The sequence below is a fragment of the Eulemur rufifrons genome, chromosome 10 (assembly GCF_041146395.1).
Source record: "Eulemur rufifrons isolate Redbay chromosome 10, OSU_ERuf_1, whole genome shotgun sequence".
Taxonomy (NCBI): domain Eukaryota; kingdom Metazoa; phylum Chordata; class Mammalia; order Primates; family Lemuridae; genus Eulemur; species Eulemur rufifrons.
In genome coordinates, this window is record NC_090992.1 from 3,914,767 (window position 1) to 3,942,227 (window position 27,461).

The following is a 27,461-nucleotide window of genomic DNA, read 5'->3' on the forward strand; positions in this document are numbered from 1 at the left end:
TGTCCTTGGTGCTGTTCCCTGTGGGCACATTTTGGGTGCTTCTGGCCTCATGTCTACGAAAGAATCTTGATGTGAAGTTGACAGGAGGGAATTGAGATTTATGGAGGACATTGGCCTAATGTGTTACCATCGTTTGTGGAAATCTCCCATTTTAATTAAAAAGGCAGGCCATTGCTGAATGATTTACAATTGCCAGTCTTGGCTGGGAGGTTGGACCTACTATTTAGCTCCTTCTCCCATCTCCCACAGAATTTTTCCCAAACTTTTTTTTTTTTTTTTTACTATCTTTACTAACTGAGAGAGTGACTCAGCTTCCTATTTATGGAGAAGTTGAAGCTATCAATAGGAATTTCCTCAACTTTCCTCCTGTGGTAATCATTAGTGCTATCTGCCAAATAGCTCTGTCTTTCTCTTCTTTCAAACACACGTCAGGGTTACCCTTCCTGGTCCTTCTTGTGATGGGGTGGGAGGCATGACCAATTCTTCATGGTGAGTCTTAAGCAGCAACATGTATCACTCCCAGGTGAAAGCATGTACTTGCTGGGGTGAGACTCCCCAGAACTGAATGTCCCTCTGGGATGCTGGAAACATCTGAGATGGTGACTAGCCTGGATGCCTGGTTGATTCAGTTCCAGGGTAGAAATGGGATGAGCAATAAAGAAACAAGCCCTCTTTCATCAGAAGCTTGTACAACTCGATTTTGTTTGTCAACACGGCATAGCAACCTTTCTACACCCATGTTCTGTTCCTTTTGCCTAGCAAAAATGCTGCGTCTTTACCTACCCTTTTTACCTCCCTGCCTTTCTCAGAGAAAAAGCTGTCTCTCCATCTATCCTGATCTTCACAACCACTCTTGATTAAAGTCCTCTCATGCATTCCTATTGTTCAAAAAAAAAGACAAAATCCTTTAGCGTAGTCTCCAAGGCTCTGCATGTCTGGCCCCTGTCTGCTTCTTTAGACTCATCCCACACCCCACTCCTCCTAAGGCCCAGCATGGCCATGTCCACCTTCTCTAAATTCCTCTTACATGCTATGATTCTTCTCACCAGAAAATGCCCTCCCCACCTCAGAGGGCACCTCTGGAGTTCCAGGGTATGGTTAATTTTTCTCATTCTTACACTTTCAGAGCAAGCATGAACTCCCCAGTGAGTAAATTGATGAAAATCATAAGGATGTTGTTTCCTTAATACAAGAGTGTGAAGAAAAAGGGAACTATCTTAGTGAGTGAGGGCTAGTGAGGGTCTTCCCTGCCCTTTTCACTTTTTCCCCTTTCCTCGTGGTCCTGTTCCAGGTCTTTATTTCATGTGAGACTAGCTCTCCCAGTCAGGAATAACCCAGGGAGCTTGGCAGAGCCAGAAAAGGGCACCTCGAAGTTCCAGGGTCTGGAAGCTGCTTCTTGAGGAGAATGGGGATCTCCTCGGTTGGAAGGAAAGGTGGCTAGCACCATGATCAAAGTCCCCCAAAGCAAGCTGCATCCCAAGATGCTAGAATTGGGGGCCACCTGAAATCTGAAAGAGGTCACAGCTGTAAAGGCTACTTTGCTCAGCTAGTGAAGTACTTAAGTGACTCCTCCCATCCCCTTGCAGAGGCTGCCGCTGTTACAGTCATGGGATACCTGTCCCACTTCACCCTCTAGACTGGTGACTCTTGGAGGGCAAGACTGTGTCCCATTTTCCTCAGGTTCCTGGAAGGCTGAGCTCAGTGTCTGCAGAGCTCAGAGGTGGTGGCTAAAATAATTTGTCAGATAGAACTAATCACCCTTGTTGGTGATACTGCCATACTGCTGATAACAGACTGGCTTTCTGCAATGTGAGTAACATATTTTGGAAAAAATATTCTTCTTTCTTTCTTTCTCTCTTTCTCTCTTTCTTTCTTTCTTTTTCAGTAGCAGGCCTTTGCTTACTAATATCCAAACAAGGCTCCATTTTCTTTACAGGTAGAGCTGAGGCCTCTGTCATGCAAAATAGCACTTTTCTGGGTCTCTTAGCCCCACTCTCCTGTGGCAATTGCACCTGGAGGACTGATACAGTGTTCTCTTGCAGCGAATGGATAATCCACCTGATCCCCATTAGGGCAGCCTGGCATCAGGAAGCCTAAATTGGCCCTAAACTGGGATTCAGAGATTGGTTAGGTCTTCCCAGGTGGTGGGGTTGGAAGTCCCCTAAGAATTTGTTTTGAGTTGATATGCTGCAGGAGAAGAGGGGCTTTGAGAAGGATATTTAGGCATGAGTCCGTGGGGACAGAGACAGAGAAAGATGGAGAAGATAGTGAGGTGTCTGTTACCCAAAATGGCCTTGGAGGGGTAGGCCAAAGCCTGTATACATAGAGGGGCTGCAAGCCAAAGCCAGAGGGGTTGTTTCCTTAGCTGTGGAGCACAAGCAGCGTCCTGCTGAGCTTAGGTGTGACTCAGCATGGGGGAGAGGGTCTTATCCCTGCTTCCTCAGGAGGCCAGCTTGGTCTGTGAAGGGACTTGGCTTAGAAGGGCTGGGAGGGACCGAGGTGGGTAGCAGAAATGTCCTGGAGTGATGCGGGCCTTGACTGTTAGCCATGGCAGTGTGTGTATTCATACTGCCTCATCTATACCCATGGGCTACTGAGGCCTGTGGATATTTGGGGCACACATTCTTTTTCCCATTTGATTGTTATCATAACCCTACATAGGAGGCATTATCCCAAATTTACTTATGAGGAAAGTGAGACACAGAGGATAGGTGACTTGCTTGAGTGACCCCATTAATAAGTGATTAGACCCAGGACTGACCTCACTGGACACCCTCTTCGCCGCGTCTCCAACACTGCCTCCCAGACACCATGGTTAACATTGCAAATGACACACCCACCTGGGTTATTGGGGAGGCTGAGTTACCCTCTTAAGGCAGAAGTCATAGAGAACAACCATATCTTCACAAGGCCTTTGGTCTTTTTAGGAGGAATTTTAGGCTCTATGGATGATGTCCTTGCCCGGGGGACATTTCTAGCATTTTCTGGGGAGATAACAAAGGACAAGCTAGATAATATCTCTGGGGATAGAAGAACCCCCAGAGTCCCCACCAAGGGGGTCATCACTGAATGACAGCAATGACGCTTCCCCTTGGAGCTGCAGAGGGCTTTGCGGTTTCTGGAGCATTTCCTCTCATTTGAACATTCACAATAAACCTCTGTGGAGCAAAAGCTTATATGTCCATTTTGTAGATGGGGAATGAGGCTGAGACCACATCATTGGTAGAATCAGGCTAGAAACCTGGTCTCCTGATGCCCAGTTAGGATTCTTTCCCCTTTTCTAGGTGCTGTCTCATGCCATGGGGGATGCTTGTCTTCACGTCACAGTGGCTGATGTTAAGACTCAGCCAGCAGGGACCAGACATTAGGGTGGTGCCTGAAGAAAGGCAAACATTCAAATGGAAGACATGATCCAGGGCATAGTACGAGCCACGGAGCAGCACCTGCTTCATGCATGTCCAGGCATTTCATAGGCATGTAAGCTGATTCTACATTAGTTTCCCAAAGACTCATACATGGAAAACTAGTTTCACCATGAGAAATAGAGTTGTGTGTTCGATAATGCATATTGTGCCTTTCTTCTAGTGGACTAGTGATGTAGATTAAAGTCTCTATAATGTCTTTAATCCACCAAATCTGTTTGACTGTATTTAACACGAGGTCTCCACATTTATTTGAACACAAAACCTTTTTTCTTTTCTTTCTTTTTTTTTTTTTTTTTTTAAGGTAATACCTATTAGCAGCCCATGGAGCTGCCAAGAAAAAATAGTTTGCTTTAATCACTGAATTAGTGGGTTGATTTTATATCATGTGGGCAGAGACTTAGGAATGTTTTATGGTTTTATATTCTAGCCTCAAGACTTCCTTCCTCCCATCTTTCCTTCCTTCCTTCCATATATGTATGTATGCATGTATGTATATATATCTATTTATCTGGTGTAAGAGACAATATATTTGTAAACAGGCCCTTGTGCTAGCCATTTCATAACTCAAATACCCATGGTTTGACTGTGTCCATGCAAGCCTGCTAAAGTTCATAAATTAAAAATGGAAGCCCATTATAATATTAGTAAGACTTTTTAATATTTGGTATTTTCTCTGGTAATTCATGGAGAATGAATATGAAGGAGAGCTATGAGTCTGTCTGCTGTTGCATGATGGCAGATGTGGTTTGAGAGAATTTATCCATTGGAGGTCTTGGAGATGAGCCAACCTGGGATTTTAGGCAGGCATCTTCCTACCTATGGATGGCAGCAGAAACTTGACATTCATGTTGAGTGTTTTCTCAGGCCTTTATGACTCCCTTAATTGGCAAATACTAATAGAGCCAATAATTTCCCTCATGAAACTTTTTTATTTTGACCCAAGCCATTGTGTTCATGGAGGGCTTCATTTTTTTTTTTTTTCCTCATTCATTACTAGGGCCATTTTGTACTTGGTAATTGGCAATGAGAGGAAACATGTAACTATGAGGTGGTGGCCATACTTCTCGGCTAACTGAGTGACTCTACCTTCAATGACAATTCTGCTGGGAGATTTGAATTTATGTTACAGAAAAATGATGAATGCCAAATGCCACAGACTGTTGGAATTGTTCATAAGTAGCCAAACTGTGAATGTAAATCTGCAAATGCCCACCATTGTTTTTTTTCTTTCTTTTTTTTTTTTTTTTTTTTTTTGGTTTTTAGATGTCTTTACCTTTGCCCCGTGCTGGGAGGCAGGAGGATAGTCTGGCTTGGGGAAGGAAGCAGATGTTTGTAGTTCTGGATGCTCCAGTGCATGTTTACCATCCCAAACAGCCTCCACAGCAGGGTTTGTTTGGACCCAGGGGCATGGCTATCTCCACAACTTCAGGAAGTGATTGCTGAGCTTTGGCAAAAAGCCTCAGTGAGTTCTTGAGTTAGACTAAAAAATGAGTTTCCCTGAGCTAAATAAATAGGATTATACTATACTTGAAACTGCAACCTGCTCCCCCCAACCCCCAGCAACTCTGCTTTCTAATATCAGTCTCTAAGTCCACCTTTCTCACGGTTCACCAGTTTCATTTTGGGGACTCAGAGGTTTAGGAAAAAGCTATTTTTCTTGAAATTTGTGATGATTATTAAAGCAAAAGGGCGGTAAGATTTTATCAAACTTGAAAGTTCTCTATGAATGAATTCCACAGATGTATATGCCTATTAAAGGCACAAATTAAGACACACACAAATTAAGATAATCAGGTAAGAGAAGAAATGCCCAGAGGCCAATTTGGGAGCATTAAAAATACCATTCAGTTTTGATCATGTGAAATTGCTGAACAAAAAATAAAACCCCTCCAAGACTGATCAGCTGCCTTGATTACGTGGAAAGCACAGTGATATCTAAACACATGGATCTTTGGAACTTCCCAGTTTTCATCAGGGTGAATAGCATCGTTTAACAAAAGAGCAGATTCTAAAGGATCCAGAGTGTATCCAAAATGAAAATACAATTGACTTTGGCTCCTTAGGGCCTCTGTCTCACCAGCCACTACAGGTCTGAGGGCTACTGGTGACAAAGGCCATTAGAGACGCCTTGATGCCTATTGATGAGGTGGAATGAGCTTACTCTTGGGAAAATCTATTTATGCTTCGTACTATGGGCTTTCCTGTGCCTTTGGAGTGAAATTCCTCTAAGGCTCCCAGGATCATGGATCCCATAAATCCTCTACATTAAAACATTTCTGCACAACTAGTCCCTAGGCACACAGAGGCAGCACAATAAATGCTACCGAAAGACCTGAGTTATACATTTCTCCTGAAGACTTGGGAATCGGTCTGCTTGCTGATGGGAGCCCTCACTGGGACACCGTCCCTGTCAGTGGGTTGGAGGCTGAAGATTTCCTTTTCTGCTCTCCGGGTTCAAGGCCTGCTTGTGGACTAACTCATGATTCTGTGATTCTGCTCTCTCTCCTGGTGGGCTGGGGATCACGGTTGGAGGGGGTGGTGAGAGGGGATCTGAGCAGCCGTGTGAGGCTGAAAGCTCCGTCTACAGAGAATTCGGGTGTCATCACAGTCACCTTGCGGGAACATAAACTATGCATAAGCACAAAGTGAGGCCAGCAGCCCTGTGAGGAGAGGCGAAGTGGGAAGGCCAGGAGAGGTGGGGAAGCTTACCTTTTTGACTTCGTATTTAATGGCGAGTTTGATCCGGCTCAGACTTGGACGGTGGTGGTCGGACCAGACTTGGAAGTTCACATCACCATTTAAAATCGCTTCCACCTCTTCTGTGTCTCGGCACAGGTCCAGCACGCCCACCACAAAATCCTTGCATTGCATAGATAATTTCCTGTAATCGTTCTAACAGAATAAAGAGAAATCAGGGGTATGTTACACCGAACCCCGCAGACCGGCTTGCCCAGCACGGCAGAGTCGATCAGCAACCATCCACTAAGCGTGAGCTTATGGAGCACACTGGGACCAAGGGGGTGTGCTGGATCCAGAAGGCAGGGCAGTTTCTCTTGACATACAACCCAGAAAACATCTTCTCTAAGCCAATATTTGTCATGGTATGGCCCAGGGGCGACCTGTATCAGAGTCACTTTGGGGACATGCTAAAGTTGCAGATTCCTAGGCCCCACCCCAGATTAACTGAGTCAGGATATCTAGGGTTGGGGCCCAGGGATCTGTCCTTGAACCCTGCTCTCTGAGTGATTCAGATACCTGCCACAGCCCACCCTGGGTTCTTTCAAAGCAGCAGTTCTCTGTGTCCAATTCTGAGTTAATTCTGAGGGAGGAATAAGGACATGAACTTTTAAGGCTGATGGAAATAACACTTCACTCATTTACCACCAACCTATAATGGCGACTGCTCCACGCAGGAAGTTTACTGGAGAAATATGGCTGATACTCTAAAACTGGGAAAAAAATGGACACAGGTGTGCTTTTTGTTATGTGCCAGAAGATCTGCTTGTAAATTATAAATTTAAAAATCAAATGTAATTTAAATCTAACAGGGTCCTTTCTTACTAAAAATCCTTTTTGTACAGCAAATCATGGCTCCTTAAATTACCTGCCTGTTGAATAAACATTTTTAGCCCTTGACCTTTTTGTTCTTCATGTTTTTTTCGTTTTTTTAATGAGTTGTCCCTGAATTTCTCTCTTCCTTTCCCTAGGTATACCTTTCTGAATATCTTTGAAAGGCTGGCGTCCTTTCCCAGTGACATGCCAACTTCTCTCTCCCCCAAACAGACTGCTTACATTCCAGATAATGATCCAGAACGTCAGACAAAGGAATGTCTCATGTCACCCTCACACCACTGCTCCCCCAAAATATTTTCCCCCAGAGGCCTCCTTGTTGCTTTCTTAGTTGAAATGAGTCTATTCAGAAACTGCACAAGAGCCAAATGTCACTTTCAATGTTAATCACCGTCAACAACCCTCAGACTGTAAACAGTAGTTGGCAAATCGGAGTGCAGCTCTGCTTTTCCAGAACCTGGATTCCTCGGCAGATAGGCGGGAGCCTGGCAAACTGCAGAGGCTCAGCCATTTTTCTGAGTTAATGATTCTTGTCTCCTTCCAGGGCTGCTGCATCAAAATGTCACTTTGCATGATGGAAAGAGGTAAGTCAATGTTTGTTTGCTAGGAAAAGGAAAAGGATCAAGAAAGTATTTTCAGACAAGGGTGGCCACCCTTTATTTGTATATATAATTTAGGTAGAAGAAGAGAGTTTCAGAAATTCTGGGTAGAAAAATGATCACTGAGCTCAGGTAGATTGTCATGGGAAAAAATTCAAGTGAGACATTTGGAGTGTCCTAGGTTTAGGCACCTAGCAGAGAGCTGGTGAGGAGTCACACTCTGCTCCTCCATCCCTAACACCCACCCATCCATCCATCCTTCATTCGTCACTGAGAACCTACTATGTAGCAGACAGTGAAAACTCAGCAGGCAACCAGGCAAGTCTCTGAGCAGTGCAAGGGTGGAGGAAGCTGGGGGTCCCCCCTGAGGGTCGCACAAGAGCAGTGCTGAGTAAAACTTGCCCAGAGCTTGTCTTGGTTAAGATATTCTGCAGAGCACTGATGAGCCAGAGGTGGGAGGCTCAAGGTACACTGGGACCAACAAAATGGCAAGATGGGTCACCTCCCTTCAGGGACCCATCCAATTCTGACAGCCCCTTTGTTGCAACTCGGCTTCCCTATGTCTCCAACCTCCACCCCATCGACTTTATTGTGCCTTTCTTGAGAACAGGGAGTCTCTTTGAACGTTAGTGCCTGTTACTGACAAAACAGATACTGCCCTGCTGGCTAGACCAGGACTCATCTCTTGGTGGAAACTCCTGCCTAGGGCGGCAGGCGTGGGTGGTTCAGGAAAGGAAGCGGGCAGGGCTTCCAGCTCTTGGCTCGGGCTCCCTGTGCTAGGAGCAAGTCAGGCTGTACTGCCCGGAGCCTCTGCACGTGTCTGAAGTCAATGCAGTTCTGAACAGAAGGAGCCACTTCATTAGACACTGTCACTTTCCTGGGCTCTTTCAGCCAGACTGCCATCCAAAGGGGAGGCATCAGAGCAGCCAAAGCAGGTAATTTGTGTTTTGCTTTCTGCATTAGACACTCAGGCAGGAAGGCAATAAGCTTTCCGGTGTCTGCAGATGGCTGGAGGGGATAGAGAGAACCCAAGGCTGCCAGGAAGAAGGAGATGACAAGAACACAGATGGTAACAGGGAGAGCCATAGGTGAACATCTCTGGGGAATAATGATGATTATGATTTATTGGGTCAACCCTGAGCTCCATAAGCCTTCCAAGATACACTCCTCATTGTAGTTGGAAGTAGATAAAATAATATCCAAGACTTCACAAGTGCCCATTAAAAATTTTTTAATATTTCTAAACACCAAGGTCTGCCAGTCCCAATGGGTGACAGGTATTCCACCTGCATCATCTCGCTCAATCTTTGTAAAAACCCTGTGATGGAGGGACTATCACCATTTTCCAACTTACAAATGAGGAAACTGAAACTCAGAGGGATAAAGTCACAGGCAGAATCCTCTTCCTCTTACTAGTCCCTGATCCGAGGGTCACTGATCTTCCTTGGAGTTGCAGCTCCTGTCTCACTGTCACTCTCCCAACATTACTGCTGCTGTGATTCCTGGTAGTTTCAATATCCTACAAGATGATCCTCACATTGCCCTGCCCTTTTCCCTCCTTGACAGCCCGTTTTCCAATGACCTTATCCTCAACCTAAACTTAGCCACTCTCTCTTGGTTATTCCCAGTAACTGCAGATCCTGCATGACCTCAACTTGAAGTCTCCCTACCTCCTTCCGACAGCCACCGACCACATGCCTGGCTCACTCCCTCTGGGTTCCCAACTCCAGCAATCCTTTGATTCCACCAGACCTGCAGCTGCTGACTGTACCTCCTCTTCACTGGTTTTTCCTCTGTAGATCACTGTCTCCCTCCTTGCAGAGCTTATACAGGGTGTCCCAAAAGTTGCCATACATAGGAAAAATGGGAAATTGTAGCTAAATGTACCTTCACTTACAAAATACTCATTACAAAATTTTACAAAAATTTTCCAAAGGAGAAATGTCTAATAGGCATTTTGAACTTAACAAAACTAACTCTGGATCTAATCTTCGCTACCTTGTTTAGTCTCCCCCATTCTTTTAGTTGTTCCAGACAAAAAAAATCTTGGATTTATCCTTGATTTCTATCTTCCTCTCATAACCCACGTATAATTTGGTAGCAAATCCTTCCAGTTCTTCTTGCTGAATATATCCATATTCTGACCTCTCTTCACCAATGCCACTGTTTCTACCTTGGTCCAAACCATCGCCATCTCTTGCTTGGACTAACCCAAGAAACTCCTGACTGGCTTCCCTGACTCTGTCCTTGTCCCCTGTGGTCTAGTCTCAATGCATTAGTGAGATGAATACTTAGAAAAGGTGGTCAGATCATGGCACTGTTCTGCTCACACCTTCCAGTGATTCTCCATCCTCCTAAAGTAAAAGTGGAGTCATTACACTGCTCCAGCCGCCCCTGTCATCTTCCTGGTTTTTATTTCCTATGGTTCTGCCCCTCACTCATCTACTGTAGCTACTCTGGCACCCCTGATGTTCTTCAGACACACTTGGCATGGACCAGACCTTTGCACTGGCTATTTCCTTTGCTCGGAATACTCTTTCCCCAGATACCTACATTAACAACTCTCTCAGCTCCTCTGAAGGAATCTTTGCTCACATATGACTTTCTCAGAGCAGCCTTCCCTATCTTTAAAATGATGATAGCCTTCCCCCACTAGAATATAAGCTTCTTGATGGCAGGAATTTTCTCCTTTTTGTTCACAGATTTATCCTAAGGTCCTAGAACATTATCTGGAATATGATTGTCATTCAGTAAAAATGTTGAATGAATTGGAACCGTGAACTTAGACATCTAAGATGACATAACTACTAAGTGGTAGAGCCAAGATTAAAAGCAGGTTGGTCTGACCCAAATCTGTTCTTCTCCCTGTTGCCTCTTGGTGACCAGCATGTTTCTTTCTACCTAGTACACTCTAAAAACTAGAGGCTCAACTGGGGCTGACTTTCAACCAACCTGGGGAAACAAAGGGTGGGTAGGCATATGGATATATGAATCCCTGACAGATTCTATAGGATAGTAAGTAAGTGCACAGATTTTGAAGTTAGAAGGACCTGGAGTTTGAACTCCTATTTTACTACTTACTAGTAAAATTTGGGAATAGAGCAAGCCATTTAACTCTTCTGCATCTCAGTCTTCCATCTGTGCTAATATACACATCATATGATCATTGGGAGAATTCAATACCAAAATATTGTTACATGCTTAGGATAGTTAATAGTAAATAATACAAATAACCAAATAAATAAATAAATAAATAAAAATGGATAATAAAATAAAGCTTGTAAATGGCAATCTTTATTATTGTTATCTCCTCATTTTGACCATTGATTTCAAACTCCTGAACTCTCACCTTTGTGTTTTTTAATTATTATAGTCAGAACAAGACTGGCCCATGGGCAGGAGGAGAACAAACAATACTGGATAAACCCAGATTCTTCTCTTTCTCTCACTTCAGATCAAACCCATGTATCAAAAATATGCACTGAATCTGTCTACTTTTCTTCCTCCCTGGCGATCACACCAGTCCTTCCCAGGTTAGGACCTGCAGTCACCCAGCACCGGTTCCCAGTGCTGAACGTGGTGAAGTCTGTCATCTAGCCAGTCTCTAGATCCGAGATGGTGTTGCGCACCTTGCTGAGGCAATCTGGGGAGTGAACAGTGTGTGTCGTGGCTCATCAGCTGAGGGATTGCTTTTGTGCCCACAAAGGTCTTTTCGCTTTGCACAACTTATGTCCGATCTCCTCAGGAGTAATATGATGAACAAAAAAGGAACCCTTGATGCCATGGGTCAGATGGAAGTTCTCTCTGGTTTTGTCAATGCTGATGACATTTATAAACTGCAGCGTGAGTTGCATGAGTACGGACCTTGCTATCCATGTCACTGAACTGCTCTGTGCAGTTCATCTGCTGTTGGGGCACACTCAAATATGTTCTTTGTAAAAGCGATGAGGTGGAGCCATTCTTAGCTTGTGGGACTGGTGAATAGGTGAAGAGTAAACACACCAATTTGTCCAGCAGTCAGTGCTCCGGAGCTGCTGCGTGCTGCAGTGCTTCTTGGGATCACGAGCTGTGGCTGTGCAGGACATGGAAAGAGACCCTAGAGTTTTGGCTTTACCAGAAAGTCTTATACATGGAATCCGTCTATGACCTCTTGAGATTGGCTTCTTTCCCTCAGTGTAATCTCTTTGAGATTCATCCATATGGTTGCATGTATCAATAGTTAATTTGTTTCTATTTCATATCCACTGTATGGATGTACCAGTTTGTTTATCCACTCATTCACTGAAGGACATTTGTTTGTTCCCAGTTTTTGGTAATTAAGAATAAAGCTGCTATAAATATTCATGTGCAAGTTTTCGTGTGAACACGTTTTTATTTCTTTGGGGTAAATGCCTAGGAGTGGGAATGCTGAGTATGTGATAAGTGCACGTTTGACTTTGTAAGAAACTGCCAATCTGTTTTTGGAATGGCTGTACTATTTTACATCCTACCAGCAAATTATAAGAGTTCCAGTTGCTTCATATTCTTGTCAGCACTTGGTATTGTAAATTTCTGTGTCATTGTAACTTATTGTGCTTTTAATTTGCATTCCATTATAGCTAATGATGTTAAACATCTTTTCCAAGCTTATTTATCATCTTTTTATCTTCTTTAATGAAGTGTATATTCAAATCCTTTATCCATTTAAAAAACTGAGGTATTTTCTTATTATTGAGTTTTGAGAGGTCTTTATGTATTCTGGGTAGAATTCCTTTTTAAGAGATAGGGTTTGTAAATATTTTTCTCCATCTGTAGCTTATCTTCTCATTCTCTTAGCAGTATTTTTCAAAGAGTAGGTATTTTTAATTTTGGTAGTGTCTAATTTATCATTTTTTTCTTATATCATTATGCTTTTGATGTCACAACTAAGAAGTATTTTCTTTATGTCCTCCTGTGTTTTCTTGTAAAGGTTTCATAGTTTAGGTTTTACACTTAGGTCTGTGACTTGTTTTGTGTTAATGTTGTATAAGGTGTGAGGTATAGGTTGAGGTATCTTTTATTACACATGGATGTTCATTTGTTCCAGCCTCACTTGTTGAAAAGATTATTCTTTTTCCAATGAGTTGCTTTTGTACAACTGTCAAAAATTATTGGCCATATTTGTATGAGTCTATTTCTGTGCTCTCTGTTCTGTTTCCTTGATCTATATGCCTGTCCTTTCACTAATACCTACTATCTTTATTTTTGTTGCTTTATATTGTCTTAAAACTAGATACCCTGAGTCCTCCAAATTTGCCCTTCTTTTCCAAATTGCTTTGGCTTTTCCAATTCCTTCCTTTTCTATATAAATTTAAGAATAAGCTTATTCATATCTATAAGATATTCTGCTCAGATTTTTATTGGAATTGTGTTCAGTCTATAGATCAGTTTGGGGGGATGGTATTGAAATTTTAACTTTGTTGAATTCTCTAAACCGTGAACATGATATATATCTTCATTTAGGTGTTCTTTGATTTCTTTCATTAGTGTTTTATAGTTTCCAGAATACAGAGGCCACATATGTTTTATAAGATTTATATCTAAGTATTTCATTTTTCAGCTGTTAAAATATCAATTTTTATGTTTTTAATTGTTTATTCCACATAAAATGTGATTGATTTTTGTGTGCTGTCCTTATATCCTATGACCTTGCTAAACTTACTTATTTGTGCTTTGCAGATTTCTTGAAATTTTCTACAACGACAAACATGTTGTTTGAAAATGTGGATTGCTGACTTTGAATAAATATCTAACTCAGATGCATTTATTAAGATAACTAATCAAATGCTCAGCAATATGATTTAACATTGGTTTGAAGGTTTACAAAGTATTGTTTCTAGGAACACAATGTTGCCAACAAATTTTTGTTGGTTTTCAACCTAAAATTGTTGGCTCACAGCTTTTTATGTAGTTAAATACATTGAACAGTTTTGTAGAATATTCATCCACAGTTTATTTCTGGTTCTCTGCTCAATATAAATATTAACTGAGATTCTCAGCTGGTTCAGAATTATTTCCCTTTCCTTTTGGTCCATAAATCTCACAAGTTTATTTATTATTGAGATGAATTTCCGACCCTAACACAGAGGACAATCCAAGACCAACTAAAAAAATATGTTGATACCTTGAACTTTTGGTGCTGAGGCTATTGTTTTGACAGCATCAATTTCAGGAAACTATTAGTTTACTTGCCTTTGATTTTAAACCCCAACTTTCCAACTTTTTCAAAGCTACTGACAAACTTAAATCAGAAGAGTGAGAGAAGCTCATTACCCTGATCGGTCAAAAGTTAAATGAATTTCTCAGACTGATGCTGTGGAGACACCCACACGATACAGGATAATTAACACTCATTCCTCAACGGAGACCTTAGAAATTAGATTAAAAAAGAGTGTGAGTCTCAAATCCACTCCCCCCTCTCCTCCCTTCAGGGACCCAGTTATGGGGAAGGAATATTTATTGAAAGCTCCAGCTGAAATACAAATGGAGATAAGTCAGCAGATGTGTGCATGCTGTAAACCTGGGAGGTGTTTCTGCTTTTTACACACATTTAGGCTGAGTTTGTTTAAGAAAGGGTTGTACTGACAGTTTACAATAAAACTGTTTTAAACATTTTAATATTTCTTTAAATGGTCACAGCTATACCATAAAACTGATAGTATCATTGTTCTTAAAGAAGAGGACTGAGAGTTGACGACTGGATTTAGCAAATTGGAGATCATTGGTCACCTTGACTGGAGCAGTTTTGGAAGAGTGGAGCTCATGACTGAAGAGGATTGAAAGAGAATGGGAGGGGAGGTATTGAAGCCAGTGATGTAGATAGCTCTTCTGAGGAGTTTCACTGCAAAAGAGATCAGGGGAATGGGTGAGGAGCTGATAGGAGAAGTGGGGTCAAGAGCAGCTTTCTTTCTCTCTCCTTCCTTCTTTCCCTTCCTCCCTCCCTTGCTTGCTTTCTCCCTTCTTTCATTTTCTTTATGGGAGAAGCCATAATATTTTGTATGCTGATGGGCATTTTCTAGTAGGTAATTATGATGATCGTAATGTGGAATAGGCGTGTTATTACATTAATCCAGCAGTTCAGTAGCATATATGAGAGAAGATTGAAGGTAGTGTATAAGTGGAGACATAAATTTACATAGAATTACATATGGTTTATCTACAGTAACAGGAGGGAAGATCAATATATAGGTGAGGGTGCTAAAAGGTGGATGCATTGATGTTGGGAATCTGTAGACATTTTCTTCCTATTGCTTCAATTTTTTTTTCCAGTGAAATAAGAATAAAAATTATCAGCTAAAAGTTAGAATAGGAGATGAAGTGGTGGAAATTTGAGGATAGAAGGTCTGAGATAGTTTTTAGAAGTATATAAGAATGAATAGATTAGAGAGACAGGATATGATTTCTGGAGAACGATAAGAGCCCATATGAGGTTTGTGGTCATAAATTTAAAATGAGACCAGTTAATGTGGTTGTTTTTTTCTAACCACATTCACCTTCCTGAGTGCCAGTGTGTTAGATAGAGAATTAGATTTTGCCAGGGTTGTGTTTTTGATAAAGAGTACAGCACATCAAGAGAGGGGCAGACGAGTAGAGGTGCATGTGAGGGAGTGATTATAATGACAGTTTATGGAACTGAAGCTGTTACGAGGGAAGACAGGACTTTGAGGGGGAGAGGGAAAGTGAAAAGATAGATCAGTGAGGTTCTGGAGGGAGGCAAAAGATTGACAGAGTTGGGATATTCAAGGGAGATGGAAAAATTGGGGCTAGTAGAGAGTGTGATGTACAATCCTTAGATTATGAAGTGTTTTCATTTATTGATTGTGGCAAGTGTAGGGTCAGGTAGGCTCATGGTGACTAAGGTAGGGTGGAGGGTAAGACCACTGGTGAAGATGAGTCCATGAAACTGAGCTGGGGCATTGGGAGGACCATCTGTATAAATATTGAAGTGCCAAGAATCATACAGCAGGAAATAAAAGCATGACAGAGAGTGACGCATTGTTGCAAACTGCAACAATGAGGGATATGGGTGATAAAATCTGATGAAATGTGATTCAAAGATGGATGTTCTTAGGGAGGAGAGAAGGAGAAAGGTCTGGGAGTGGCAAGGAACAGCAAAGGGGATGCCCACGCCATCTCTGAGCTCCCTGGAGGACTACAGGAGCGAAACCATCCCCACTTGAGAGGGCTGCAGGGGAAGATGTCTTCAGAAGGAGCAAGAAGGTGACAAATCTCTCAGAGGAGGGATCAGTAAGGGATGGGGGCGCACTTTGCTGAGGAGGGAGTGTGAAGTCCAGACGGTGATGTGGGAGGTTATCTGGAGATGATGAAAAAGGGCCTACGAGGATGGAGTGGGGGGTAGAGGAACTGAGTACAGTTCCTGAGGGGCAACCTGGGTGACAGTGGTTTGCTGTGGCGAGAACACACAAAGGGATTGCAATGCTTTTTTTTTTTCCCTTGAGCTGAGGGAAAAATTTTTTTTTTTAAATTGTACTCATGTACTTTTGTTTTATTTGGTTGGATTTATTTTCTTTTTTTCATTCATTTTATTTATTTCAGAATATTACAGGGATACAAATGTTTGGGTTACATGAATTGCTTTTGTATTACTTGAGACAAAGTTATAAGTGTGCCCATCTCCCAGATAGTGTATATTGTACCGTTAGGTATGATTTCACCTATCCCCGTCTTCCCCCCTTCCACCTGTTTGATTTCCATTGAGTTTTGTTTCAAATTGTGTACATGAGTGCTGTTTGGTTAGTTCCAATTTAATAGTGAGTACATGTGGTGTTTGGTTTTCCATTCTTGCAATACTTCACTTAGGAGAATGGTCTCCAGTTCCATCCGGATTGTTATAAAAGATATTAATTCTTTTTTATGGCTGAGTACTATTTCATGGTATACATATACCACATTTTATTAATCCACTCATGAATTGTTGGGCACTTGGGTTGATTCCACATCTTTGAAATTGTGAATGGTGCTGCAGTAAACATTCGTGTGCAAATGTCTTTTTGATAAAATGACTTTTTTTCCTTTGGGTAAATACCCAGTAGTGGGATTGCTTGATTAAATGGTAGGTCTACTTTAAGTTCTTTCAGGAATCTCCATACTATTTTCCATAGTGGTTGTACTAGTTTATAGTCCCAACAACAGTGTATAAGTAAGTGTTCCTTTCTCTCTGTATCCATGCCAGCATCTATTGTTTTGGGACTTTTTAATAAAAGCCATTCTCACTGGGGTTAGATGATATCTCATTGTGGTTTTAATTTGCATTTCCCTGATGAAGAATGATGTTGAGCATTTATTCATATGTTTGTTGGCCATTTGTCTGTCTTCTTTTGAAAAGCTTCTGTTTATGTCTTTTGCCCACTTTTCACTGGGGTTATTTGATTTTTTCTTGCTGATTTGCTTGAGTTCTTTGTAGATTTTGGTTATTGGCCCTTTATTGGATATACAGCATGTGAATATTTTCTCCCATTCTGTAGGTTGTCTATTTGCTCTGTCGATTGTTTTCTTAGCTGTGCAGAAGATTTTTTAATTTAATCAAGTCCTATTTATTTATTTTTGTTGTTGCTGTGATTGCCATTGGGGTCTTCTTCATATATTCTTTCCGTAGGCCAATATCTAGAAGAGGTTTTCCAACATTTTCTTCTAAAATTCTTATGGTTTCCTGTCTTAGGTTTAAGTTTATTATCTATCTTGAATTAATTTTAGTGATTGGTGAGAGATATGAATCCTGTTTCAGTCTTCTACATGTGGCTATCCAGTTTTCCCAGCACTATTTATTGAATAGGGATTCTTTTCCCCAGTGTATGTTTTTGTCTGCTTTGTCAAAGATCAGATGGCTATATGAGGATGATTTTATATCTGGGTCTCAGTCCTGTTCCATTGGTCTATGTCTCTGTTTTTGTACCAGTGCCATGCTGTTTTGGTTACTATAGCTTTGTAGTATAGCTAAAAGTCTGGTAGAGTGACACTTTCAGATTTGTTCCTTTTGCTTAAGGCTGCTTTGGCTACTTGGGTTTTTTTCTGGTTCCAAATGAAGGGTAGAATTATTTTTTCCAGATCTGCAAAAAATGACATTGGTATTTTGATGGGGATTGCATTGGATTTGTAAAACACATTGGGTAGTATCTACATTTTAACTATGTTGATTCTGCCAATCCATGAGCATGCTATATTTTTCCATTTATTTTCATCCTTATCTGATTCCCATCTAAGTGGGAATGCTTTCAGTTTTTCCCTGTTCAGTATGATGTTGGCTGTGGGTTTGTCATATATGGCTTTTATAATTTTAGGTATGTTCCTTCTATGCCTATTTTCTTTTCTTTTTTTTTTTTTTTTTTGAGACAGAGTCTCACTCTGTTGCCCGGACTAGAGTGAGTGCCGTGGCATCAGTCTAGCTCACAGCAACCTCAAACTCCTGGGCTTAAGCGATCCTACTGCCTCAGCCTCCTGAGTAGCTGGGACTACAGGCATGCGCCACCATGCCCGGCTAATTTTTTGTATATATATATTTTAGTTGTCCATATAATTTCTTTCTATTTTTAGTAGAGATGGGGTCTCACTCTTGCTCAGGCTGGTCTCGAACTCCTGAGCTCAAATGATCCGCCCACCTCGGCCTCCCAGAGTGCTAGGATTACAGGCGTGAGCCACCACGCCCGGCCTATGCCTATTTTCTTAAGAGTTCTTATCATAAAAGGGTGCTGAATTTTGTCAAATGCTTTTTCTGCGTCTACTGAGATGATCATATGGTATTTATTTTTGCTTCTGTTTATGTGGTGAATGAGATTTATGGATTTATGTATGTTGAACCATCCTTGCATGCCTGGGATGAAGCTCACTTGGTTGTGGTTGATTATTTATGTACAGCTGAATTCAGTTTGTGAGAATTTTATTGAGAACTTTTGTATCTATATTTATAAGGGATATTCATCTGTAGTTTTCTTTTTTATGTTGTGTCCTTTCTTGGCTTTGGTATCAAGGTGATACTGGCTTCATAGTATGAGTTGGGAAGATGCCTTCCTTCCCAATGTTATGAAATAACTTCTATAGCATGAGTACCAATTCTTTGTAGGTTTGGTAAAATTTGGTTATGAAACGATCTGGTCTGGGACTTTTTTTGGTTGGAAGATTTTGTTATTGTTGTTTCAATTTTGTTGCTCAGTATTGGTTTGTTCGGGAGTTCTGTTTCTTCTTGATTCAGCCTAGGGAGGTTGTGTGTTTCTGAGAATTTGTCCATTGCCTTGACATTTTCAAGTTTATGTGCATACAGATTTGTATTGTATTCAAAAATGATATTTTGTATTTTTTGGTATCAGTTGTGATATATCCTTTTTCATTTCTGCTTGAGCTTATTTGGGTCCTTTCTTTTCTGTTTCTGGTTAATATAGCAAGAGGTCCATCAATTTTGTTTATCTTTTCAAAGAACCAACTTTTTGTTTCATTAATCTTCTGTATAACTCTTTTGTTATCTATTTTATTTGGTTCTGCTCTGACCTTAGTTATTTCTTTTCTTCTGCTGGGTTTGGAATTGTTTTGCCTTTCCTTTTCTAATTCCTTGAGACGATTCATTAAATTGTTGATGTGTGATCTTTCTGTCTTTTTGATGTAGACATTTAAGGCTATGAATTTTCCTCTTAGGACTGCTTTTATTGTCCCACAGGTTTTGGTGACTTGTATCCCTTTTGTCATTTAGTTTGAGGAATCTTTTGATTTCCATCTTAATTTTCTCCTTGACCCAGTAATTGTTTAGCAGTAGGTTGTTTAATTTCTGTGACTTTATGTAGAATTGTGTGTTTCTGTTGGAATTGATTTCTAATTTTATTATACTGTGGTCTGAGAAGATACATGGTATAATTTCTATTTTTTAAAAATTTATTGGGATATATTTTGTGGCCTAAGATGTGGTCAATCTTAGATAATGTTCTATGTGATGATGAGAAAAACATATATTCAGTGGTTTTTGGTTAGAATGTTCTGTAAATGTCTGTTAGGCCCATTTGTTCTAGGGTCCCATTTAATTCCAGTGTTTCTTTGTTTATTTTCTGCTTGCAGGATTTGTCCAGTTCTGTCAGTGGGTTGTTGAAGTCTCTAGCTATTACGATGCTGCTGCTTATCACTTTGTTCAGATCTAGTATGGTTTGCTTTATGAATCTGGGTTCACCTGTATTAGGTGCATAGATATTTAGGATTGTTATGTCTTCTTGTTGAATTGCTCTCTTTACCATTATATAATGACCATTTTTGTTTTTCTTTACTGTTGTTGATTTGAAGTGTATGTTATCTGATATTAGAATGGCTATACCAGCTTTCTTTTGGTTTCCATTTGCATGGAATATTTTTCTACCTCAGTGAGGTGAGGCAGGTGAGGCATATAGTATGCTGCCAGGCATGTAGGTCACACTCAGTACCTGCCTGCTTGCACAGGATTTCACAGCTGAATCCTGCCCTAGTGCATTTCCTTCCACATATCCCTCCACTCAATTAGTGGCTAAGAAAACTCTGAATGGCACGATTTAACACACATGGCTGAATTCTTATTAATTATAATTGGAATCACTGAAATAATTAATGAATGTGAAAGGCTGGGTAAGAACTTGAGTCTGATGCTCATTACTGCAGATGAAAATGGAAAAGTTTCAATCTATGTTTTAGCTTCCATGCATGCAATTAATTGTTTCATTAATCTTCACCATATCAGTAAGCCCGTGCTCCAAATGATCATCAAGGAAAATATCCATCAGCATTTCATCTCCATTTAGGAATGTAAATCCCAGAAAGGTGGTTCAAGTTTAGTACACGAGACATAGCATTTCTCACCTTAGATTTCTCAGGGGGATTTAGGCAACTCCTTGGTCTTCAGAGCCCAGGGTCTTGCCCCAAGGGTGGGGTAGGGCTGGCTCCTTGCCCCAGGACTCCCCTCAAAGGTCTGAATCTCCAACTCTGCCATTGGTTACCCACTGCCTCCCTGACTGTGTTTGCTCTCTGTAGGAGGCTTTCCTTTATTAATCCCAAACATGCTCCCTGCATTTTCCAAAGAGGTCTCTTGTGTCCTAAGTGTTTTAAAATTTGGGAAAGATGGTTGTGTGTGTGTCATGGATGATCTTAGAATTTTTCATCACAGCCTGATCAGTGTTTGCATGAGAAGGAAAACTGGTGTTTAGTGCCTAGGTTTGAATCCCAGCTCTGCTGCATATTGGCTTTGTGATTTATAGTGCATGATTTAATCTCTCTGTATGCTCTAGTTTAATTGCATAATGGGGTTGATAATGCTATATACTTTACAGGACTGTTGCAAGGAGCAAACTGAAAAAGATAATCCATCTAAGTTGCTTCACACAATAGATGACAAGTATTGGCCAATATTATGATGACTTGGGGTATATAGGTAGGCAGAGAGCATATATGTGGATAATGTGTCTACTCTGGGGTTGATCTTCAAGTGCCACATCTAACAAAGCTGGCTAATGGCCTCATTTGATTCAATCCCACAGCTTCCTCCCACATGAGTCCCCAGGTGGAAGGTGCAGGCAGCATGGCTCAAGCTTGGAGCCTGGGGACTAGGGCAGAGTCCCGATCACTCAGGTACAGGCCCTGGACACTGAGCTCTGCGCCTGCAGGTAACTGTGAGCCACTTTGCCTAGGCAGGCAGTGCTGACGGTACCTCTGCTGGCACTTTGGTTTCCTACCTGTGTTTTGGTTTACTTAATCGGCAGTTACTGACTCTGTTAGGGGCTCTTAGCACATTGATGTGACATTTATGGAATCCCAGAAGTAATGGATTGCTCTGCTAGTTGGTTTTTAAACAAGTCTTCTCTGTTGGATTCAGTGGCTTGCCTAAGGACAAAGGCTGTCTTTCAGGAAAGACTCAGGTATTTTATTAGCTAAGGTATTTTATTAGCAACCCAGGTACTATATCCACTAATTCAACAAGGGTATTTGAGCACCTACGGTGTGCCAAGTGCTGGGAATGCAGACTCAAATAAAACAAAGTCCTTGCCCTTGAGGGGCCAGGGTCTTGCCAGAGAGAATATAAGTATCCAGATGAGGATCACAGGGTCATGTAAGTGTCTTGGGACAAGGTTGTGGTATGCTACCTGAATTTCTAATATCAGGGGGCTTCCAAGAGGAGGCAGAGTATAAACTGAGACCTGAGAATGAGTAGAAGTGAGCAGGGGTGAGGCAGGAGTGAGGAGAGAAGGTTGCAGGGAATGGACATTCTAGGAAGAGGGTTGGGCAAGTACAAAGGTTCACTGGGGAAAGAACATGCACTCTTGTGTGGATTGTAATGGATATCAGCTAACTACAGCTTGCGTATGTGGGTAGGTTTTGCACAGTATTCAGTATTTTACATAATTTCTCATAATTAAATAAGCATGGATTTGCTTAGGTATCCTAAGAGGAGTTCATGTATATTCTCTGCACATCCTTATCCAGATGAAAGATGCTGCATGGTTCTCTCTTGTGGAGCTCCAGGAATAGCCTCTCCTTAAATTTCTGCTTTTCCTGCTGAAACTACAGTAAGCCCAAACTGGGAGACAGTCTGTCTAGGTGGGCTTTGCCCCGTCCCCTCACCCCACTCCTCACGGCCACCTGTTTCCCTGGGTGGCTCCAGGCTCCCTTTCTGCTCTCTGCGTGCTCTCTCCTCTCTCTCTCTCTCTCTCTCTCACACACACACACACACCCCCCACACTCTATGAACCGCAGATCAGTGCTCCAAGGCAGAGTGCTTGCTCCGAGCTGTGACTTAGGAAATCAGTCAGACGTGTGCGTTGAAAGAGGAAGGTGACCCTCGGGAAGCCCCGTGGTCCACTTGCACAGAAGCAGCAACCCCCTGCCCGCCCCCCCTGCCCGCGCATGGAAGTGGCCGAAGCATGACGGATTGGTTTCTGCTGCCACTAGAATGGGGGACAATATTAAAAAATATGACTCTTGCTGTTATTACTAGTATTATCACTGACTGAGTGCTTACTGTGTGCTGGGCCCTGGGCTGAGCACTTCATATAGTTAGCTCATTGAGTTCTCATGACACACTTAGGAAGTATATGCTGTTATCATTTCTGTTTTACAGGCAGAGGAGCTGAGGCCCGGAGACTTCAGTGGAGGCTGGGATCTGAACTCAGATGTGGCTGACTCCGAAGTTCATGGTCCTAACACTGGTAGGTGCCCATTTGATAAAAATACCAACTGCCCTGGTACATGCTCTAAAACCCTGAACATACCCTGGAGGGCAGGATGTGGGAGGGTGTTCAAGGTCCTCCCTGATGAAAAGGAAGAGAAAGATGAGGGCCTGTTGTTCAGAGGCCGAGGTGCGGAAACTTTAAGGAAAGCAACATCCTGGTTTCCATACCCAGCGGAAGGCCAGGAGTTGAGATGGGCTGAGCTTAGGGAGTTGAGCGCCACACTCTAAGTTCCTAGCACGTGTGTTGATGATCAGAAAGAAGTCGTCCCTAATGGGATGGGCCATTCCTATTGCTCCCAAGGCCCTAAGCCATTTATCAAAGTGCCAGTCTGTCCACTCTCACGACTCTCACCAGGAGGTTGGTCACTTCTATTCTGTCATGGGTCTCCCAGCCCCACCCCGTCACTGTCTTCACGGTGAGAAGGTATGGGGGTGAGTGGGTAAGTACAGGGTTTGCGAAGTTCCCCCCTCCAGTGGCTGGGGGAACCTTTTGGCTCATTCCTCAAGGCACACAGAGAAACAGAGTGGTGGGATGAGGCAGCGTTGCTTGTGCCAGCTAAGTTCCAAAGCGGGCAGCATGGTGGTGAGTGCTGTCTTGGTGTAATAGTTTTTAGCAAGCACAATTTTTGGGTCTGTTTGCCTTGTTGGAGCCAAAGCAAACAAGATAGCTGCACAGTGGTGCTGAACTAAAAGCTCCCTCTTCCTGGACCCTTCCAAAGCTTTCATCCACAAAGCACAACTAAGCCACTTCAGCCGTGGATTGGCTCTTAGAAGATATCACATATGCGTTCATTTAATCAACAAAAATGAGCAGAGCATCTGCAGAGGGCTGAGCACTGTGCGGGGCCCTGGAGGTCCAGTGAAGAGCGAGGCAGGCACGGTCATGGCCTTAGGGAGCTGATGGCCCAGCGGGAACGACAGACAATGAAGGTCCTGCAGTCAGGTGGGACGAGGAGCTCCCCCTTTTGTGCAAATTAGACCTGAGTTTCTTTACATCTAGCCTCACAGTAATTACTGGGAAAACATTTCCTTCCAAATAAACCCAACTGGTAAGCTGCAGAAACTGGTTCAGGTCTGTTAGCTTAAAAGCTTGAGTGGTTTCCAGGAATCCATCCTTGCAAAGACGTTTCGCCCAGTTCAGTGTGTGCTTATTGAGCCCCGGGTGTGCCAGAGCCATGGCCTGCACCGGAGAGTGAGGAGTGAGCGAGGATTACTGCTCGCCTGTGGGAGAGACCACACAGGAGCAAATGGTTCCAATATTCCGTGGTGAGAGCTAGTCGTTCATTCAGCAGATACTCACCAGGCACCCACGCTGTGCCAGGCGCTGCTCTGACTCTGTGTGATGCAGCCGTAAGCCAGAGGGACAGCCCTGCCCTCACGGAGCTTATGTTTCACTGGGGGAGCAGGGACAGCAGAGAGGGGAGTGCTATCGTATACAGCCGGTGAGGCAGGAGCTCCTTGAGGAGGTGATTTTGAATAGAGAGTTGAAGAAGGTGAGGGAGGAAGTTATGCCGGTGTATGAGGAAAGAGTGTTCCAGACAGAGGGTCCCCGGTGCAAAGAGCGGGCAGAGTGCAGCACCAGGAGAGGGCGAGCACGTGGGGATTTTGAGGACTTGCTGGGAGGCCAGCTGCCAGGCAGTCGGTGAGAGGAAAGCAGGGCGATGAGGGCAGGGAGCAGCAGGGGACAGAGGGTCACAGCCTGACGGGCTCTGCTCAGGACTGCAGCTTCTCCTCTGGAGAGATGGGGAGGCCCTGGAGGGTTTCAAGGGGCAGAGGTAACGTGACCTGGTTCACGCTCTGAGAGGGTACCTCTGGCTTCTGGGACAGAATACTCGCGAGGGGCCAGAGCAAATGCAGAAGACCAGTTAAGAGGCTGCTGCAGTTACCCAGAGGACAGGCGAAGGTGGCTGGGGCTGGACAGGTTAATGGGTGAGGGGGGGAGCAGCATGACATTCTGACGTCTTTGAAAGACAGAGCCAAGAGCATTGATTGATGGGCATGAAGTAAGAAAAAAGGAAAAGAAAAGAGACAAGGATGAATGTGCAGTTTTAGTCTTAGCCCTAGAAAGATAGAGTTAGCATTTATAAAACAAGCACTAGGATAGGTTAGATAATCATTTAGCAAATATTTCTTCCCTCTCTCTCTGTCTCTATGAGAAGAATACACTTCCTTCCCCACTGATGTTGGGTTTGGTCACAGGCCTTGCTTTAGCCAGTTAAATGTGGGTGGAAATGACAGTGTGAAACCCATGTCTCAAGAGGCGTCATGCGCTTTCCCTTGGCCTTTGGAAGCTTCTGACAGCTGCCAAGAGAAGAGTGTGTCCTAAGTAGCCACTACCTACCCCCCATAGGCCCCAGAATTCGACGTGTACAGCAGCCTCCTCCGCTGACCATTAGACTTGTGAATGTGAAAATAACTGTTAATTGTGTAGACTGTTGGGTTCTGGGGTGGTTTGTTACACAGCCTCACTGTGGCACTACCTGACTGGGGGGACGGAGGTAGGTTCAGTGCTTCAGGACATCAACCTCAGAGACAGGCTCTGAGCCCCATCTGGGTAGTCAGGGTTGTTTCCTGAGGGGAAGTAGTTCCTGCTGAGCCTTGAAAGTTAATTCAGAGCTACCCAGTGCAAGAGGTGGAACAAGGGCATTCCAAGCTGAGGACACAGCATTGGCAAAGGCATAGAGGCCCCAGAAACATGGTATCTGAATATACAGGGAACTGTGCAAGTAGAAGCAGAGCATGGCAAAAGGTGGATTTGGAGAAGCAAACTGGAGCTGAGTCATGAAGGGTTTTGTATTCCCAGTAAGGAGCTTGGACTTTAGCCTGTAGGCAGTGGGGGGGCCACCCCAACCTTTTCAGTCGGAGAATGTCGGGGTCTGATTTACACCTAGGCACCATTCTTCTGGCCCCCTGTGGCAGACAGCCTCAGCATTCCAGGGTGCTGTGGTCCAACGGTAGGAGAATCAGGTAGGCTCTGCTGTCATCATGTGGTCAGGTGCAGAGGTATAGGGATTCAGGGTGGAAAAGGATTGGGGGGACATTCAGGTTTTACTACTAGCAGGATTTAAGGCACAGAGAGAAAGTGAGAGCTCAGTGTACAGCATGCTTGGGACACCAAACACCAGAGTGAACTTCCCTAACATGGGAATGTCTAGTGGAGTTATAGATGATTTTTCTTTTCTTCTTATACACAAATTATTTCCTATGGTAATCACACGTTACCAATATAATCAGAAAAAAGTCTGGGATATGTTATATTTAAGTCTATTTTCCTGTGGACCAAATTTACTGAACCGTACAATTTCGGTGTGGGGAAGGAACACCCACCCTTGGTGCTCTCGTGGCCAGGGCTGCTGTCTTCTCTACTTGATGTCTGACAACTTCGATTTTTTAAAAAAATAACAAATTGAAAGAAGATCCAGAAAGAGGTTCAGAGCAAATGTGACCCACGCATCTTATTTATACTAACTGTATATTGTAGAAACATTTCAGAGAAACACTAATTTGGAATTGGCATCACCATATCCTTCTGGAAGATTATGTCATGACTCACCTGATTATAGATTCAGAATAAGAAATGTGCATGAGACTCATTTTGGAGTAATTAAAGAGTATCATATATATATAAGTAAATTTTTAAAATTGTTTTTGATTGCTGAAAATACTACTAAGTGGGGCTAATAGCTAGATGGCAAAGTGACAATTGAAAAAAAAAAACGTAGAGCCCTTCTAATTATACAACAAAAAACAAGTTAGACAAATCAGTACCTGTGGTTTCTCTGCTCTAGGAGCACACCCCGTGTTTCACTTTGGTGCCTCTGTCCAGTGCATTCCCAGGCCTGGGCTGACACCCCTCCTGGGCTCCTCTTTGCCACCCTAAGAACCCTCGTCTTTCTCAAGACCAGCTCGAAGGCAATCTCAGGATGGCTTTCCTGGATCCCTGGGGAGATTCACCATTTCATCCCACTGTGTTTTATTCTTAGGGTCCAATAGCCCCATCAAACTGATCTCTGTCTTTTCGACACTTTAATACTTAACTAATCAATGTCATTCATTTGTATGTTCCAGCCCAGGGTATGCCACATTACAGGATTTAATAAGTGTTGCATAAAATGACTTAATATATGTATTCTGATTCAAGTGTCTTATTTATAAGAAAGCTGAGGAGCAAGTAAGTGCTGGCATGTGGCTGCCAGGGAATTGATCCAGAAGCCATGAGGAGGTATACTTGGCTCCAAGAGATGGTCTTGAAGCCAGAGCTTACTGTTAAAGGCCCATTATCTTGTGCATAGGTGACTGTAGTGACTTTCTAAAAGTCCCAAGAGATACAGGTAAAAGATGAGTAAGTGATTACATTTAAATAAGTTTAAATATGATCAGAAAAATCAGATTCATGCGTTTTGCTTTAAACAGACTTATCCAGTGAATGACTGGATAACATGGAAAGTAGGACTGCTACCTATTTTGTAAATGAAGAGACATGATATGAGGCTTTGACATAATTTTGTTGATCTCTACAGGTTCACCTCTCACCTCTGTGCTGATGATTCCCAGGCTCTTAGCTCCAACCTTAACCTGTCTTCAAAGGAGCTGATCTGAATATTCAACTGCCAAGTGGTCATCTACACTGGTAAGTCCCGCAGACACTTCAAAATCTGCATGCCC

The 27,461-nt window shown here is 42.7% G+C and overlaps 1 protein-coding gene across 1 annotated transcript in view; it reads right to left on the reverse strand.

Annotated features, from left to right (window-relative positions):
- Nucleotides 1-27,461, reverse strand: part of TRPC7 (transient receptor potential cation channel subfamily C member 7) — a 156,002-nt gene that overhangs the window by 74,687 nt on the left and 53,854 nt on the right. The window contains exon 4 of the mRNA XM_069484459.1: nucleotides 6,135-6,317. Coding sequence (XP_069340560.1) covers nucleotides 6,135-6,317 — 183 coding nt within the window. The remainder of the gene's footprint in view (nucleotides 1-6,134; nucleotides 6,318-27,461) is intronic.